Here is a 19803-nt window from a genome sequence, read left to right as displayed (position 1 = left end):
CCCCCCCCCCCCCACTCTGACATCTCTCCATTAGTGCATGTATAGGTACTGAGCATGTGTGTGTAGTCCTGTGTGGGCGTGTGTGTAATAACAACAGAGTTAAAACATTGTAATTTCCCCTTGCGGGATTAATAAAGTATCCATTATCATTATTGAAAAAGGTTTGAGAAACACTGGCATAGTGAATCACCTTCAACATCCGGTGCCTCATCCCAAGGCTGTCCGTTCACCAACACGTTGTCCTGAACAGCTGCTTCAAAATTCTGCGCAGATGCAAATCAATTTTCACAGTGTCAACAAAAAGAATGCAGCCATCATCAGATCCATCAAACACAATGTCCATAATTCAGCTACAGTACATTATAAACATGAATGTAAGCAAAGGGCTGTCCTCTATTACCCTTCTGCTGGAGTGTATGGCTGATGAAACAAGGCAAACATTAAATACACCGTTCTTCGAATGGGATTTTACGTCAAGTTCTCTGAGCCAGAGAGACAACAATGCGTTCTTGTGGTAACAAAAGTCTTTATCTGTCTTAAAGTTTATAGGTTTATACTTGACAGGGACAGTTTGCTAAATGTCCGGTTTTCACTGTTTTTCATGGGACCATTAAGCATTTACTTAAATTGACTGGCACTTTGCACACAGTACTACGGTACTTTGTTGCGTGACGTAATTCCCAAGAGGCTGCCTTGTGGGAGGCTCTGCAAAGCACACATACAGGGAGCAGATCAGACAGGGAGCACATACAAGGAGCAGATCAGACAGAGAGCACATACAGGGAACAGATCAGACAGAGAGCACATACAAGGAGCAGATCAGACAGTGAGCACATACAGGGAACAGATCAGACAGTGAGCACATACAGGGAACAGATCAGACAGAGAGCAGATCAGACAGAGAGCACATACAGGGAGCAGATCAGACAGGGAGCACATACAGGGAGCAGATCAGACAGGGAGCACATAAAGGGAGCAGATCAGACACGGAGCACATAAAGGGAGCAGATCAGACAGGGAGCACATACAGGGAGCAGATCAGACAGGGAGCAGATCAGACAGAGAGGAGATCAGACAGGGAGCAGATCAGACAGGGAGCAGATCAGACAGGGAGCACATAAAGGGAGCAGATCAGACAGGGAACACATACAGGGAGCAGATCAGACAGGGAGCAGATCAGACAGGGAGCACATAAAGGGAGCAGATCAGACAGGGAGCACATAAAGGGAGCAGATCAGACAGCGGAGCACATACAGGGAGCAGATCAGACAGGGAGCAGATCAGACAGAGAGCAGATCAGACAGGGAGCACATACAGAGAGCAGATCAGACAGGGAGCACATACAGGGAGCAGATCAGACAGCGGAGCACATACAGGGAGCAGATCAGACAGGGAGCACATAAAGGGAGCTGATCAGACAGGGAGCACATAAAGGGAGCAGATCAGACAGCGGAGCACATACAGGGAGCAGATCAGACAGGAAGCAGATCAGACAGAGAGCAGATCAGACAGGGAGCACATACAGGGAGTAGATCAGACAGGGAGCAGACAGCGGAGCAGCATTGCACAGAAAATGCAAAGCATAAATGCAGCTTCACAGTTGAACTGCAAATTAAACTTTCCGCGTACCGTCCCGGTCGGGACAAGTGGAGGCGGAGTGCACCGTGTGCAGAGCTAGCACACATGTTTTAGCATATAAAGGTGCTGGAGATCCCAAAGCTCACAAAAAACCTTATTTTATTACATAGACAAGGTTTTAAGACATATTTAGTTGAAGATAACACAGAATAGGTCATATTTACAGCATTATTTCATATTTATTTATTTAATGACAGGTTGTTTACATTTTTATACCATTGAGGCATAATAACGCATGCTCATTAACCTCTGAGAAGCTTGTCTGCATTTGTGTCTCGAGGCCGGCCGAGTGTCCTCTTTTTTTGTAAATCAGCATCTGGTCAGCCTAGCTAATCCGTGTGTTATGTCAGACAAACGTTACAGTTAGCTAACGTTCGTAGCATTAGCATTAGCATTAGCATTAGCATTAGCATTAGGAGGTAACAAACCGCCAGCAGCTCCTGCAGTAAAACTCGCTTCGTGTCCTCCGCAACGTCCGTCTGTCCGTTGAGAGCTGTCTTCAAAATGTCTTTGTATTTATTCATCTGCTCGATGACTTGTTTCTTAGACGTTACTTGTACTCTGTACTCCTTATTTGTTTCATCGCTGGGTAAAGATTCGCTCTTTTCGGGCTCCATCTTTACCGCCAACTTTGTTTATATTTGTTTTACGCCAACCGGAATTGAAAACGTAACGCCCTGGTCCGAGTACCAATGTTATCCCCCGGAACAACAATTCAAGCGTCGCAGAAGAGTTCCGCTCTGCCGTAAGCTATTGTTTTCAAAGACAAAATGGGCAAATTTTGCAGTTTTCAAGTATAGTATGCGCTCTTAGCTATCATTAATTTTACGTTTTCAATGGAGTATGGCTTCGTTGACTGTCACTGTCATATATCAGCCTTGGAGTTTGCAGAGGTAAGTCGCACTAAGTTAACGTAACCTAGTAGAAAACATAGCGACGTTTTTTAAAGTATTTGGCTCTCATGTCATTACATCAGTTGTAGACTGCCACCTGCTGTGTATTAATGTCACACATATTCACTTATGTTGACCACAACACACGCTGTTATAATTTATCATACATCATTGTTCTCTGCAGTTTTTCTTAAATAGTTTGAGTTTTTTCTAATTTCTGTGCGAACCTTTTTGTCTTTGCAGGATCTAGAGGATGTGATCCAAAGGACCAGGGAGGTCAGTTATAGTTCAACCACAGACTGCAAGTCTATGAGTTCAGCACGATGGAAATCAATCACAAATAACATACTGCTAATTGTGTGTGTGTGTGTGTGTGTGTGTGTGTGTGTGTGTGTGTGTGTGTGTGTGTGTGTGTGTGTGTGTAGGCTGGGGTAAAGACTTTAGTTGCAGTTACAGAAGAAGTCAGTGAGTTTGACATAGTTCTCCAGCTGCAGGAACGGTATGTACAGTGTGTCTTCAGTGTTATGTAATCAGTCTTAGGAAATACATAGTGTCTGTCTCGTAAAATATGACATAGTGTGTGATATGCGTAGTTCAACTTGTACAGTCTGCCAGTCTTTACTTAGATGATTAGAATGATAACTCGATGAGCCTCAGATGCCCTTATTTTGAATGTATAAATCTGAATTCAGAGACATTTTTGTACAGCTTGCATTGAAAGTCATACCAGAAATCTACAGTCCAGAACATTCATTATAACAGTGCATGCATTTCCTACGTCATACAGAGACAGAAATTAGGGCTCCACGATTTGTAGAAAACATCTCATTGCAATTGCGATATGATTCATGATATTGGAGGGAGTGATCATTTTTTAAAGCCAAGTGCCCCCTTACCAACACAAAACATTTTTGGTAGAACAAAAAGTCTATATAAAGATGTCCAATACAGCGCTGGCAGTGGTGGATTTACTAAAAAACAGCCTTGTAACTGAAGTCCTTAAAATGCAACATTTCACTTCATTTATTCATTATTATAGTAGAATTAGTTTTGCAAAAATCTCACGTACCCCCTGCAGTGTACAAGCATTCAAAGGTCCCCTAGGTGTCTTAGTGTTCCCCTAATACTGTATCTGAAGTCTCTTTTATATAGACCTTAGTGGTCCCCTAATACTGGATCTGAAGTCTCTTTTATATAGACCTTAGAGGTCCCCTAATACTGGATCTGAAGTCTCTTTTATATAGACCTTAGTGGTCCCCTAATACTGGATCTGAAGTCTCTTTTATATAGACCTTAGTGATCCCCTAATACTGGATCTGAAGTCTCTTTTATATAGACCTTAGTGGTCCCCTAATACTGGATCTGAAGTCTCTTTTATATTGACTTTGTGTTGTGTTAAAAGCTGTTCATATGTTTGCATATTAACTGGAGAGTTGGCTGCAGGAACTGCACCTATTAGATGCACATATACAAAAGTATAAAGTCTTAACTAAAAGAAACGGCAAAAGTAAAGTTCCAGAACCTCCAAACTGTACCGACTGTGCTGAACTTAAAGGTACGATGTAAAGAACAAAATGTGTTGACACAGTTCCCGTCCAGCTACTCTCAGCTGGAAAGCATTGCATTTATTATTCAGGCTGTTATCGGTGGAATTCTCTTCTCACAGTTATCCAGATGTGGTGGCCCCATGTTTCGGCATCCATCCGCTGCAGGGTGACGAGGGCCCCGCACAGCGCAGCGTGAAGCCTCAGGTAGTAAAACACACCGCGCCTCAGCCATCTTTTGATTATTTTACTTAGTGGATTCAGAGAGAAGCTGTATCCAGCCTGCTGAGTGGTGTCCCAGGGTCAGAGTTCAGAGTGTGAGACAGACAGAGGGAGGGAGGGAGGGACTCTGAACCTCTGGGGGAGACGAAGGTGTATTTGTTTTTCTTCCTTTTTAATGTACGGTTGTATTGAAAGTACAAAAATGTACACAAAATGTCCTACAGAGTAGCTAGGATATTAAACCCACAGGGTTTTAATGCCTCTCACAAGCCTTGAATAATCCTTAAAGGTTTTGTGGACTTAAGGCGCTGACACACCAACCTGATTGTCGGCCGTCGGACAGTCTGGCGAGGTCTCTGACCCGCGTCTGTCTGGTGGGTTCCGTGCCGTCGTGGGTGGGCAGTCGGACTCAATGACCAATCTGATTGGTGGAGTGCTAACCCGGAAACAAGGAGCGGGATGAGAGTAATGAACGAGTCTGGTGGAGATATGCTGCTCTATACAGGCTAAAAGTAGTGATTATTTACATGGAGTCTGGTGGAGTTATGCTGACTATCAGTTTATACATATTTAATTTGTGAAAGGTTTTTTACAAACAAAGTTATTATTTTAATAATACTTATATCTATGTAGTTTTATCCATGTTATCTTCTTTATAAATGAATGAACATGACAGCAAAAAAGCAAAAACAAAGTTACACTCACATGTGTTTTATTCATCAGGTATTTTGGTTCATCAGGTAGTAATAGATTACTCTGGTTCAACAGTTAGTAATGGATTATTCTTGTTCATCAGGTAGTAATAGATTACTCTGGTTCATCAGGTAGTAATGGATTACTCTGGTTCAACAGTTAGTAATGGATTATTCTGGTTCATCAGGTAGTAATAGATTACTCTGGTTCATCAGGTAGTAATACATTACTCTGGTTCATCAGGTAGATTACTTTGGTTCATTAGGTAGTAATAGATTACTCTGGTTCATCAGGTAGTAATAGATTACTCTGGTTCATCAGGTAGTAATACATTACTCTGGTTCATCAGGTAGTAATAGATTACTTTGGTTCATCAGGTAGTAATAGATTACTCTGGTTCATCAGGTAGTAATAGATTACTCTGTTTTATCAGGTAGTAATGGATTACTCTGGTTCATCAGGTAGTAATGGATTACAGACTTCCATGAAAGTGAACAGGTTGATTGTAGTTGTCACATCTGACTATAATCCTTCTGTTGTTACGAGCGACACCATTGTACTGACAGTTGTAGGGAACGGCCGGTGGATACTGATTCACCAGGTTACAGTCGATAAGTGAAAAAGTAGCAGTGCTAATTCTAAAACCATTGCCATGTGGTCTCCCCCCCCCAACACAGACGTCTAAAACAGCATTCACATTCGGTGTGTTGATGAAGGTGTTGAAACCCTTGCAGCTGTTTCTTGGGTTTTTCAGTGTGGGTGGGGTCACGATTCTTCTGGCTGCTATCACCGTGGTACATTGGCCAGCAGTCATCCCAGCGTTGATGTGCTTATTTTGAAACTGAAACCAACTCTGTCCGTCCACAGAGAGCACGGCAGCAGAGAGCAGCAGAACACCGGCAAAGATAGAGATCTTCATGTTGATCTGGAGAACACAGTCATAAAATCTGTTAGAGCCTTTACTCTGACTTATCTGACCTCTCTTTTATTACCATATAGAAGCTGTTAGAGCCTTTACTCTGACATATCTGACCTCTCTTTTATTATCATATAGAAGCTGTTAGAGCCTTTACTCTGACATATTTGACCTCTCTTTTATTATCATATAGAAGCTGTTAGAGACTTTACTCTGACATATCTAACATCTCATATTATGACATAAAAGCTGTTAGATGAGTGCTGCAGAGTCATACCATATACAACCACCTCCCAACATAAACACACACAGACAGACACACACACACACACACACACACAGACCACACATTTGAAAAAAAGCATTAAAACTAAAGTCGGCTGAACTAAACTGTAACAGCCACTGAAAAAAATGGATTTTAAACGATCATCTTACAGTTTCTTCAGACCGTCCAAAGTGTTGATTCAACGCCTGGAGAGAGAGGGAACTTATTTCCTGGTATGAATGGCAGACACAACTTGAGGAAGCACCTAGAAAGAGCTGCAACTGATGATCAAACACAATCAAATACTCACAAAGATACACACACACACATACACACACACACACACTCACAAAGATAGACACACAGACACACTCACACACACACAAAGATACACATACAGACACACTCCCCCACAGGCATATACACACAACACATACACACACACACACACAGACAAAAAAACACACTCAACCCACACACACACACACAAAGATACACATACAGACACACTCCCCCACAGGCATATACACACAACACATACACACACACACACAGACAAAAAAACACACTCAACCCACACACACACACACAAAGATACACATACAGACACACTCACACACAGACAACACAGACAAGTACACACACAACACACACAAAGATACACATACAAACACACTCACACAGTATAATGTTGGCTGAACTAAACTGTCTAAACGTCTCTGAAAGGACATTCAAATATAAAAAAATGGATCTTAACAAATCAACTTACTTTAAACTGCCAAAGTGTTGACTCGACGCCTGAAGAGAAAGGTAACTGGTTTCCTGGTGTGAATGGCAATACACCCTGATGAAGCAGGCAGGAAGTGCTGCAACTGGATTTTCACAATAAGATGCTGCATTACAAAGAAAGAGTGTAAACTGTCAGATGTGTTTTATTCCTTAACAGAAACAAGTTACATTGATTGATCAGATGGTTAATAACACAGAGGTGTGTTCAGGTGCATTCTGGGCGTGCTGGTCTTAGAGGGAGGTGTGTTCAGGTGCATTCTGGGCGTGCTGGTCTTACAGAGAGGTGTGTTCAGGTCCATTCTGGGTGTGCTGGTCTTACAGAGAGGTGTGTTCAGGTGCATTCTGGGTGTGCTGGTCTTACAGAGAGGTGTGTTCAGGTGCATTCTGGGTGTGCTGGTCTTACAGAGAGGTGTGTTCAGGTGCATTCTCGCCGTGCTGGTCTTACAGAGAGGTGTGTTGAGGTGCATTCTGGGCGTGCTGGTCTTACAGAGAGGTGTGTTCAGGTGCATTCTGGGCATGCTGGTCTTACAGAGAGGTGTCTTCAGGTGCATTCTGGTCGTATGGCTATCTTGAGGCAGCAGGAAGTGAACGCAGCATTGACCAACAAAAAACTCCAAAGTTAGTAACGCAGCATTTAATTTTTATTTGAAAGCACATTCGTAAAATCCTCCTAATCCCGTACACACTATGCTTGTCACACACTCATGGACACACACTATGCTTAATACACACACATGGACACACACTATGCTTAATACACACACATGGACACACACTATGCTTGTAACACACACATGGACACACACTATGCTTGTAACACACAGGGACACACACTGTGCTTGTAACACACAGGGACACACACTATGCTTGTAACACACATGGACACACACTATGCTTGTAACACACACATGGACACACACTGTGCTTGTAACGAACATGGACACACACTGCTTCTGACACACACAGGGACACACTATGATTGTAACACACACAGGGACACACACTATGCTTGGAACACACTGGGAGACACACTATGCTTGTAACACACAGGGACACGCACTATGCTTGTAACACATGGACACACTGCTTGTAACACACACATGGACACACACTATGCTTGTTACACACAACTTTCAGTGTTTTAGAGTTTAATTAATAATAATATATAATAATTATAATGTCTCTGTAGTTTACGCATATCTTCTTTATGAATGACTTAATTAAAAACAGACACAGAGTTGACATGTGTAATGTGTTTTATTCAAACAGATTACTATAGTAGTAGTAGTAATACATTACTCTGGATCATCAGGTAGTAATAGATTACTCATGTATTTTAAACTCAGTCGGGACGTTTTTTTCACAAGTGACCAGAACTTTCTTCTCCACCTCCTCCATCGTGTACTCACAGTTGGGGGGGGTTTTATGCTCGGGATCAACTTTGCACTCAATAATTTTGAAGCTGTCTTTGCTGATTCCACTTCTTGTTCCCGCACAGACGGCTCGGACCTGGTCCAATGTTGCTTTGATGAAGTTTTTTTCCGGCAAGCAGGTCTTTTTGAGGTCAGCCAATCCTCTGTCGACCATCAGCTGAGTGCACTGGTTAGAAGCCGCGATATACTTGGTTGCAAACTTTTTATCATCAGGCCCCCAAAATAATCCTCTGCACAGTTGGATCAGAGAGATCAGCAGAAGACTGGTATAGATAGAGATCTTCATGTTGATCTGGAGAACAGAGTTATAGAAGCTGTTAGAGCCTTTACTCTGACATACCTAACATCTCTTATATTATCATATAGAAGCTGTTAGAGCCTTTACTCTGACATATCTAACATCTCTTATATTATTATATAGAAGCTGTTAGAGCCTTTACTCTGACATATCTAACATCTCTTATATTATTATATAGAAGCTGTTAGAGCCTTTACTCTGACATATCTAACATCTCTTATATTATTATATAGAAGCTGTTAGAGCCTTTACTCTGACATATCTAACATCTCTTATATTATTATATAGAAGCTGTTAGAGCCTTTACTCTGACATATCTAACATCTCTTATATTATTATATAGAAGCTGTTAGAGCCTTTACTCTGACATACCTAACATCTCTTATATTATTATATAGAAGCTGTTAGAGCCTTTACTCTGACATATCTAACATCTCTTATATTATTATATAGAAGCTGTTAGAGCCTTTACTCTGACATATCTAACATATATTATATTATTATATAGAAGCTGTTAGAGCCTTTACTCTGACATATCTAACATATATTATATTATTATATAGAAGTTGTTAGAGCCTTTACTCTGACATATCTAACATCTCTCATATTATTATATAGAAGCTGTTAGAGCCTTTACTCTGACATATGTAACATATATTATATTATTATATAGAAGCTGTTAGAGCCTTTACTCTGACATATGTAACATATCTTCCCTTCCTAACGTAGTGTATGTCTTTAGTTTAATAAATGTCTCCTAACTGTCTGATGACATCCAGAGTTTCTACAGAGCAGAATAACTGCACACCGTATTATTAATATGAATCTTTCTGAAGAAAAATCATAAAGTCCTGATGCAGCCAGAATAAGATATAATTATATTATTTAATTATATTATTATTATTTATTATATTGAGTGTAACTGTGCTAAAGACAGAATGTTAATATAAAGTCTATTTACCTGAATGACAGGAGAGAGATGAGGTCTAGAGTCAACAGCAGGAGAAATACCTGGAATATCACATGATAACACACTTTATCATAACACAAAGATTATACAGAAAAACCAAACATGTGCAGGTCATATGGATCGTAACAGACAGGTTACATCACTACATACACTGAAACGTTGTAAAAACGCTCCAAAAACAGTGGAAAAGGCAACGAGAACTTCTGAAAAAGCATCAAAATGAAAATAGAAACATCATGAACATTAAAAGTAATCATGAAAAGTTTTGTTCTCGCAGCTAAAACAGAATCTAAACCAATAAGATAAGTTTAATAATAAAAAGTATATTTACCTGAAGGACAGGAGAGAGAGATGGAAAAGTCTGAGAACTCCTTCACCTTTATACTGTAAAATATTATAATATCATATTATAATACACGCCGCCCACTTTATCTTTCATAGGGTTAACAGCAGATAATATAATATCATATTATAATACACGCACACTTTATCTTTCATAGGGTTAGCAGCAGATAACATTATAATATCATATTATAATACACGCCCACTTTATCTTTCATAGGGCTAGCAGCAGATAACATTATATTATCATATTATAATACACGCACACTTTATCTTTCATAGGGCTAGCAGCAGATAACATTATAATATCATATTATAATACACGCACACTTTATCTTTCATAGGGTTAGCAGCAGATAACATTATAATATCATATTATAAGACATGCCCAATTTATCTTTCATAGGGTTAACAGCAGATAATATAATATCATATTATAATACACGCACACTTCTTCTTTCATAGGGTTAACAGCAGATAATATTATAATATAGTGACATCATCGCTACAGGAGATAACACGTTTAATTTCTCTTAGCTTTTATTCTAGTTTAGACATTAGGATTTAATTTAACTTTAGTTTGAGTTACTCTTCAGTCATTAGTGTCTACTTTCAGACACTTAGTGTCTACTTTCAGACACTTAGTGTCTACTTTCAGACATTTAGTGTCTACTTTCAGACACTTAGTGTCTACTTTAAGACATTTAATGTCTACTTTAACACATTTAGTGTCTACTTTCAGACATTTAATGTCTACTTTCAGACATTTAGTGTCTACTTTAAGACATTTAGTGTCTACTTTTAGACATTTAGTGTCTACTTTCAGACATTTAATGTCTACTTTCAGACATTTAGTGTCTACTTTAAGACATTTAGTGTCTACTTTCAGTCATTTAGTGTCTACTTTAAGACATTTAATGTCTACTTTCAGACATTTAGTGTCTACTTTAAAGCATTTAGTGTCTACTTTAAGACATTTAATGTCTACTTTCAGACATTTAGTGTCTACTTTCAGTCATTTAGTGTCTACTTTAAGACATTTAGTGTCTACTTTAAGACATTTAATGTCTACTTTAAGACATTTAATGTCTACTTTCAGACATTTAGTGCCTACTTTCAGACATTTAGTGTCTACTTTCAGACATTTAATGTCTACTTTCAGACATTTAGTGTCTACTTTCAGTCATTTAGTGTCTACTTTAAGACATTTAGTCTCTACTTTCAGACATTTAGTGTCTACGTTCAGACATTTAGTGCCTATTTTAAGTAATTTAGTGTCTACTTTCAGTCATTTAGTGTCTACTTTCAGTCATTTAGTGTCTACTTTCAGTCATTTAGTGTCTACTTTCAGTCATTTAGTGTCTACTTTCAGTCATTTAGTGTCTACTTTCAGTCATTTAGTGTCTACTTTTAGTCATTTAGTGTCTACTTTCAGTCAGTTAGTGTCTACTTTCAGTCATTTAGTGTCTACTTTTAGTCATTTAGTGTCTACTTTCAGTCATTTAGTGTCTACTTTCAGTCATTTAGTGTCTACTTTCAGTCATTTAGTGTCTACTTTTAGTCATTTAGTGTCTACTTTCAGTCATTTAGTGTCTACTTTTAGTCATTTAGTGTCTACTTTCAGTCCCATTAAAAGTGCTGATTTAAATGCTGAAAACAGTTTCAGACGGGATGTTAAAATGTGATTTCTCCAGTTAGACTGGTTCTGAGTGTTTTTAATCAGCTGATTGTTGTGAGGCATGAGAAGAGAGCTCTGCAGAAATCTAACTGCTACTAGACAGATAAATTATTCTTTCAAAGGCTGTTCTGATGTCATCTCTCTCTCCACACACTCTCTCTGTTCTTCTTCCCCTGTTATTCAAAACCTGAGAGCTTGGTTTGCATGGATCACTTTGTTGTACAGAAGAGAGAGATTACAGTTTTGGTTATCTTTTTGAATAGAATAGAACTGAAAGCCTTTATCTTATACACAAGTGCAGTACCTGTGCAACGAGATTGAAGCAAAACCTTTACAGTGTCACCACAAAATATAAAATATGAGAATATAAAATGGGAGGGAAGAAGAAAGTCCGGGGTCCGGGAGAGCCGGGGGGGGGCCGGGGGTGGGCTGTGGAGTGAAGTCAGTGCATGTGTGAGTTCAGGGTGGTTTTGGCCTTTGAGAAGAAACTGCAGTTCAGGTCAGCAGGCTCTTCATGGACGAGGTGCTATTGGTACTATTATCACAACTATGTGTTGCAATCTTACAACTCTTAAACATAACTCCAACCTCCTCACAGGCTTTCATTCAAAACTATCCATCGTATCATTTGGATAGTACATATCGCTCACCAAGTGACAAAAACTTTGAATTAAATGACAAAATTACATGTCTCTCTCTGTCTCTCTCTGGGAAGTATGTTAAAAGTGAGATTTTAAGGATAAGAGTGTCTTTTGCAGCATTTTGTCCCCTCGGTGGACATCAGACAACAAGACATGCAAGAATCTAACATTACCCATTATCTTTGAAAACGTTGCAGCTTGACAGGACTGTGGATGTGTCATCAGATCTGGAGTGTGGAGGAGCTTAGGCTGTCTCCCACGCACCCTCACACCTTATCTCTCGCTTTCCACTAAACCGGCTCGGTGCTTTATCACCAAAGTGATCCATGCAAACAAGCTCTCAGGGTTCAGCTTCCTCTTTGAATAACTGGGGAAGAACAAAAGAGAAAGTGTGTTAACTCTCTCTCTCTTTCTCTCTCTCTCTCTCTCTCTCTCTGTCTCTAACTTACAGATACAGTACATACATTTACATTCACTTTTGTTTTCTTCTGGAATATAACTATGCTCTCTATTCTTTAGCTGCACACCCATTTCCTGTGTGCCGTGGTGTCGTTTGTTAATGGTGAAAACGCTGAATGAATGATGGCTTCCCCACAGGAGCTGGATGCTGCCCTTCCACAATTCTTCAAACACAGGGAACGCCTCGTCGCTATCGGAGAGGTAGACTGCACACACACACACATACATGCGCACACAAAAGTTTGTATTTCTATCTTTTGCATGGGAAGTTTAGTTTCAACTAAAGACGGTAGATGTGTACTGAGTTCACCAGAGTAGCCCATGTAGTCACCACGTACTACTTCCAGGATTGCTCCGCTGCTGACAGAATTTCTGCCAAAAGTCACTTTTTATAGAAATTATTACCAAAAGACGACAAAGAGTCACTGGAGTCACTTTGGAGTTTGTTTACTTGTGCAAGGAGCCAGTCCCAAACACTGCAAACAGTACAGAGATGGACTTACAAACAACTTCTTCAGTTTCCACTCATACACTGAAATCCTCCCTCCTTTCTCCATGGTTGCCATGCCCCAAACAGCAGCACTATCTCAAAGCTCAATAAAAACTCTACCTGACTTATGAAGGGAGTGAAGCAGTCAAGACAGGAAAAGGGGAGAAGTTTAGCCTTAGTGTCTGAAGACGGCTGGGGGGGGGTATGTGGCTCTGGGTGCTTAAATATGGTTATCATAAGCCAGTAAAAGTTCAAAGATTTTATATATATGTTTCAGCTTTAATAGTTACATTTTCTAACAGTCACTTATTTCGGCCAAATTTTCGTCCCCGTCCTGTCTTTGTCTTGGCGTTCTAACCCCCGTTGGATTTCTAGGACTATGGTTACCTGGTCCTCAGATCTCTGCAGGGTAAATCCAGACAGCTAGCTAGACTATCTGTCCAATCTGAGTTTTTATCCCACACCGGATGCTGTGTGGACTAGTCTGACCCTCCTCTGCAGCGCTGGCAATGCAAGACTAACACCAGAGGAGTTGATTCTCAAATGCAACTTCAAGATGTTTAATTTACAGAGACGGAGAGAGAGAGAGAAACAGAGCGAGAGACAGAGCGAGAGACAGACAGAGAGAGAGAGAGAGAGAGACAGAGAGACAGAGAGAAAGACAGACAGAGAGAAAGACAGACAGAGAGAGAGAGAGAGAGACAGAGAGAGAAAGACAGACAGAGAGAGAGAGACACAGAGAAAGACAGAGAGGGGCACAGAGAGAGAGACAGAGAGAGAGAGCAACAGAGAGAGAGAGAAGGAGACACAGAGAGAGAGACAGACAGAGAGAGAGAGGGAGACAGAGAGAGAGAGTACATTTAAAACAGATGAAAAAAATGTGTGATTGTTCATGAGTTAACTAGGACACTCATGTGACTAATCACAATTACAACTTTGAATCGATTTCCATCTCTAGTTTCTATACCTGATGGACTGATACTGACATCATACATCCCCGAGGCCCTTACTGTTCCTCAACATAATCCCTCCTTAACCTTTGAGCAGCTCTTCAAAGTAGTTCTGTCAAGGTCTCACACTCCAATAAGTCCTCCACACCTCCACACCTCCATTTTAGACACATTGTTGCATCCTTTGTAATACACAACTGTCTCCGTTCATACAGAGTTAAGATTACACAAGCAAAAATTATACAAATGGACTGTCAACCATGTTATGAGTGTTGGCGTTGCATAATCTGTCCACCAGAGGACGCTCTACAACGTCCCTGTTGGCAACACTGATTAGTTTTTTTGTTAATGTGTTTTTGTTCAAAGGACTTTAAGTTTTATATCTTAAGTTTGTATTTTTATACATTTTATTTATCTGAACTTTAATACATTTAGATTTTCCTTCTGTTGTGACAAGACAAGACAGAGGACAGAGTGTCCTCAACCTCAAGGTCTCAAACTCAAGTCGGTCCTCCACACCAGCATTTAGACACATTGTTGCTCTATTCCACCAGGATTTAGATCACGCAGGCTTTATTATAACAGCAGCCGTTATCACACACTCATATGAACAGTTAAGAAATCTAAGCTTTTTTTTAATTTATTTATTTTTTTTTTATATATAAAGTATGTTTCTTGATTTTCAAGAAAAGATTAGGGAAAGGGGAGAGGGAAAAAGGAAAATAAAACCTAACAACGATGACTAAATATACTGAACATGAAGAACACAGCACATCCTGGGTTACAATAAGAAATCCGAACTTTAATGTGACTGCTGGAAAATTAAGTAGTTAAAACTCCCAACTGACCCTGAGAGGAAAAGTGAATGAGCATTGAGCAGTGTTGGTAACAATGAATGCACACACACACACACACACACACACACACACACACACACACACACACACACACACACACACACACACACACACACACACACACACACACACACACACCAGAGTCAGGTTGCATATTTGCAATACTGCAACAGCTAACCGACGCTTAGGTGCATGCATATATATATATATACCCATGATCTCAAAGTGATTCATAGCAAAACCACTTTATTTAATACGCACATGCACACGCACACGCACACTCACACTCACACTCACACGCACACACATGCCCTTCATTCTGTCTCTAATGCCTGTTGAGGAATGTGTGTGTTTGTCAGAGCAGATTTAAGGCACCGCAGGGCTAAGTCAACAGTCCCAGACTCCCATTTCCATAACTGTTATTTTTATGGATCAGGTTGGAGTCCCAGTGGGGTCCGCCCCTTTTGCTTTTTCTGATTCAGATTCTAAAGACCTGATTCCTGATTTGGGACCTAGGCAGCAGCACCAGGCAGCCATTAGATAGCAACACATCTGCGTCATGTTTACATTGACCATTAGGAGGCCTTCAAAAACGTCAGAAACGTCTTCTTGAACTTTTTCGTCTGTTGTGCTGGACAGGAACATTTGAGAAACTAATCTTTCTAATAAAACCACAACACACACGCGGGCTCCTATGAGGCTGTGGCAGTGGGCTAATGGCTCCTGGGATACTACGAGTAACATTTTGTCTACTTTTGGTTCAGATTGGTTTGGACTTCACGCCGTGGTGTGCTCCCACTCAGCAGGACCGAGACGGCCAGATGGATGTCTTCATTAAGCAGCTAAACATCGCTAAGGAGCTTGACCTGCCTGTGTGAGACCAGTAGAAGAGAACAATTCAGTTGCATGTTTTTCACTTCTGTTTAATTTATTGTCCTGCTGCTGTACCATAGAGGTTGCTTTTTAGATTCAAATCGATTTCATTTATTGTTTGAAATCTGCCTGCATCTGACAGAGCAGTAACCTGACCCGACCCAATCCCGTCAAGAAAATTATGATCTAATAAATTAATGACACATGTACGTTAGTTTGTGTGGAATGGCCGCTTTTATTAAGCAACTGTAGGAAGGCATTTGGAAATGTCAACAGGTGAGCGCATCAGCGCACACGGGGCAACAAGTGCATGTTAACACAGGCGCGCACAAGAGGCCCAACCATATAGCCAATTGAAATTAGATTAACATAGGCCTAACAAAAATGTCCCAAGCTAACAGAACAAAATCCAAAAGCTTCACACAAGAGGTTCTGTTTGCCTCTGCTCGATGGTCCTGCCAGCAGCGCTGGAATGGCACAGATGCCGCGTGCAGGGACGCTAAGCTTCAGCTAGTTGAGTTGCTGATCTCTTCACCTACATAATGAGTTGTTTTAAATTTGATCTGATGTGACTGAACCTGACCCGAACCCAAACAACATCTCTAAATATCTGTCCAAACCCGGCCCGTCAGGTACCGTAGGGCTCGGGTTGGGTATCCAACCTCTGGTCCACACATCATTCCAGGATGGGACAGAAACGTGCTCTGGTTCATTGGCATTTCTTTAAAACCAATCACAAATGTCATGGGCGGTGCTCAGCTCAAAATAACCCTGGGAAGGAACTTGTTTTGGTGGATCATGTGTACGTCTAGAAGTAGTTTTAGTCCAACAGAAAACTCATATTGGACAGATAGTCTAGCTAGCTGTCTGGATTTACCCTGCAGAGATCTGAGGACCAGGTAACCATAGTCCTCAGAAATCCACCGGAGGTTAAAACGCAGACACAAAGAAAGAGGAAGGGGACGGCGAAAAGACATGCATCCGGCTTAATTTCCTGCCGCACCGGAGCAATCCTGGATGTTGCACGTCGTGAATATAAACTACACTTTCTGAGACCCTCCCCACCCCCACCCCACCCCCACCCCACCCTCTCAAGGGCAAACATTTGGATGAAGTGATCAGAAACAGTGCAAACCTATCTTCATGGTAGAAAGTGATCATACCAGCACGTATTGTCCCTTAGGCATGCATGAGTGACTGGGTGGGAAACCAATAACAACATAGTTCATTCAAACCTATTCTCGTAAAAAATCACAAATTAGGCTACATGTGAAAAGGACGGTGGCCCTGAAGGACAAAACATAACGACATTTTAGAAAACACAACATTTCAGAAAACAGTGTTGTGTTTTATGTTATCCTTTTGTCTCTGCATGTGAACTAAATCACTGACTCCTGCGCTGATGACGACTCTTTTTGTTTCCTGTTTCCTGCACAGGAACGTCCACTCACGATCAGCGGCTAAGGTCGTCATAGCGACCATGAGAGAACAAGGTAAGGTGTCCCGCTCTGCTTTCTACATTGACACAGCTGCAAAAACACATGTGTGGACGTGCCTTTGCTGTGATTTGTCCTTCAGGCGTCAGTCGGGCTCTGCTTCATAACTTTGCGGGGAAACCGTCGGTAGCTCTGGAGGGCGTGAAGGCTGGATTCCTCTTCTCCTTTCCCCCTGCTGTCTGCAGGAACCACCAGGTCAGCGTGAAATCACACGTCTCTTGGGTTTGATCGATTTGAAAAGATTTGACAGATTATGTATAATATAAAGTATTGAGCTGTTATTACATAAAAACCTTCAGCATGGTAGAACGAGGATTCAGTACGTGGATCTTTTTGTGGTTAGGTGTATGTTATGGCATTTATGATTACATAGGCAAGGTAAAAAAAAAAAAAGTACTTTATGTTCAAGCCAAATAACTTAATTCAGTGGCGCTCATACGGTTATGAACCAAGGCTTAAGTTGACTAAAAAGTGGAATAAAAAAAAAGATCTTAATGCCTTAATTATGTTAAATTAGGAAAAATCCAACCTTTTAAGGACACCAATTTTCTTTGTGAATGAATAATGGATCATAAATGAATAAATGTTAATGTTGGGATGCTAACTGCAGGTGATGGCTTCGTAGCATTGAAATGGCTTAGAGAGGAGAGGCTTTCCCCCTTGGGAAGACCGGCAGCATGCCGCCCGTATTGGAGCATGGAGAGTGAATCTGCTAACCCGACTTAAGTTGCTATCAGTCCACTTTAATGATGATAACACTGATTTTATTACCACCGTACAGAGAGACACACTGATCAAGCAGATCCCGCTGGAACACATCTGTCTCGAAACGGACTCTCCCGCACTGGGGCTCGACAAGCACGTAAGTTTCCAAATGTTTCATTCTCATCATGTTTAAAGAGCCCCCGTTATACTTCTTTTAGACAGCATATTTGTACTCATGGGGTCGCCTGTCTCTTTCTGTCTCCCAGGTGAGGAACGAGCCCTGTAACATTGTTCTGTCCTGCCGGTACATCGCTGACGTCAAAGGTCTGTCTTCTGAAACTGTTCGGCTCGTCACCGGGCAGAATGCACACAGACTTTTCCCCAAAGTTGACGCTCACGTGCCGTACACATGTTTCTGAAATGCAATGTTTGGCCTGAGGGTGGCGCCAGACGCAACTTAAAGATATTAGCTTAACCCTTGTGTTGTCCTTCGGGTCCCAGAGACCATCCTGTATTCAGTCGTGTTTTTCTGCTACCTTGGCCTCGGCCTCCGGGGTCCCGAGACCCGTTCTGCACTCGAACAGGTATCCCACTAGCCTCAGCTCGTCTTCCGGGGTCCCGAGACCCGTCCTGCACTCGAACAGGTATCCCACTAGCCTAAGCTCGTCTTCTGGGGTCCCGAGACCCGTCCTGCACTCGAACAGGTATCCCACTAGCCTCAGCTCGTCTTCTGGGGTCCCGAGACCCGTCCTGCACTCGAACAGGTATCCCACTAGCCTCAGCTCGTCTTCCGGGGTCCCGAGACCCGTCCTGCACTCAAAGATGCATGTGGAACATATGTACTGTATAATCACATAAAAATAAACAAGGGTCTCGGAGACCTGAAGGGCGAGGCCACGCCCTTCAGGTCTCCGTAAGGTTGACATGAAATGAAAAAGGCCCCGGGGACCCCGAAGCACAACGCCAGGCTAATACAATATGTAAATAAAATAAACAAGTCCCCGTGACACAGAGGACAACACCAGGGTTAAAGGTGCTCTAAGACATGTTGGGAGATGTCACTTCTTTTTTTTCTTTTCTTTTTTTTAAACAATTTACAAACATCACAGTTCATAACAGAAGATTATAGATAAATAATTTAAACTGATATAATATGAGAACATGTGAAAAAGTGACAAGGACAGCATAAACTAACAAATGAAGAGAGAAAAAATAAATAAAAATGTGACAGACTTATTAACCTAGTTAATGATATTGACAACAGATGTTCTTCATTAAATTCTTTGGAGTATATATCAGATATAACTGTAGCTTTCTTGTTTGTCACTAAGTTAAGAGACTCAAAATATATGTCAGTTTCAATTTGGAATAGTTTAAAACTATATGTCTTGACATGGAAAATTTGGATTTATGAATGTCAAACTTACCTAATAAAATATAAAAAATTAACAATATTACATACATTTCTAACTTTACATTCAAAATATGTAATAATGTTTCCCTTCAAGTGTGATTGTGTGTATTGATTTAGGTACCTATCAATTTCAAAACTTGACCAGAGTGTAATACAAACTGATCAACCATAGAAGAGATGAGTTACGTCATTTCTTGTTGACGTCTAAAGTATTGTCTAAAAACACGGAGGCTAGCT

At 40.9% G+C, this 19803-nt stretch overlaps 3 protein-coding genes and 1 long non-coding RNA gene across 6 annotated transcripts in view; 2 read left to right on the top strand and 2 right to left on the bottom strand.

The window, feature by feature from the left end:
• Window positions 1–2335, bottom strand: part of nsl1 (NSL1 component of MIS12 kinetochore complex) — a 5855-nt gene extending 3520 nt beyond the window's left edge. The window contains exons 1-2 of the mRNA XM_034899398.1: window positions 2067–2335; window positions 191–263 (exon numbers count right to left, since the gene is read on the bottom strand). Coding sequence (XP_034755289.1) covers window positions 191–263; window positions 2067–2255 — 262 coding nt within the window. The 5' untranslated portion in view covers window positions 2256–2335. The remainder of the gene's footprint in view (window positions 1–190; window positions 264–2066) is intronic.
• Window positions 2336–2354: 19 nt separating this feature from the next.
• Window positions 2355–18662, top strand: tatdn3 (TatD DNase domain containing 3). Of its 2 annotated transcripts, XM_034899393.1 has the most exons (10): window positions 2356–2531; window positions 2775–2807; window positions 2957–3030; window positions 4198–4282; window positions 12920–12982; window positions 15843–15952; window positions 17389–17444; window positions 17530–17642; window positions 18229–18309; window positions 18419–18662. In XM_034899393.1, exons 1-10 carry the CDS (start codon window positions 2475–2477, stop codon window positions 18569–18571), a joined length of 825 nt encoding a protein of 274 aa, XP_034755284.1. In that variant the 5' UTR covers window positions 2356–2474; the 3' UTR covers window positions 18572–18662. The 2 variants fall into 2 exon arrangements, with proteins under 2 accessions (XP_034755285.1, XP_034755284.1); XM_034899394.1 differs by lacking the exon at window positions 18229–18309 and having other exon boundaries at window positions 2355–2531; window positions 18419–18626.
• LOC117961051 lies at window positions 5038–8310 on the top strand. 2 transcript variants are annotated; one of them, XR_004660291.1, is made up of 3 exons: window positions 5038–5121; window positions 5256–5451; window positions 8273–8310. It is a non-coding gene; the product is annotated as an uncharacterized LOC117961051 (long non-coding RNA). The 2 variants fall into 2 exon arrangements; XR_004660292.1 differs by lacking the exon at window positions 8273–8310 and having other exon boundaries at window positions 5097–5205; window positions 5256–5450.
• On the bottom strand, window positions 5238–10008 carry LOC117961040 (ribonuclease-like). Its single transcript, XM_034899410.1, has 3 exons — window positions 9993–10008; window positions 9653–9702; window positions 5238–5915 (listed from the first exon to the last, which is right to left on the bottom strand). The coding sequence occupies exon 3, from the start codon at window positions 5907–5909 to the stop codon at window positions 5463–5465; it is 447 nt and encodes a 148-aa protein (XP_034755301.1). The 5' UTR covers window positions 5910–5915; window positions 9653–9702; window positions 9993–10008; the 3' UTR covers window positions 5238–5462.
• Window positions 18663–19803: the final 1141 nt, after the last annotated feature.

The sequence above is a fragment of the Etheostoma cragini genome, chromosome 18, assembly GCF_013103735.1.
Source record: "Etheostoma cragini isolate CJK2018 chromosome 18, CSU_Ecrag_1.0, whole genome shotgun sequence".
Classification (NCBI taxonomy): domain Eukaryota; kingdom Metazoa; phylum Chordata; class Actinopteri; order Perciformes; family Percidae; genus Etheostoma; species Etheostoma cragini.
This window is presented reverse-complemented; position numbering and strand designations above follow the sequence as displayed.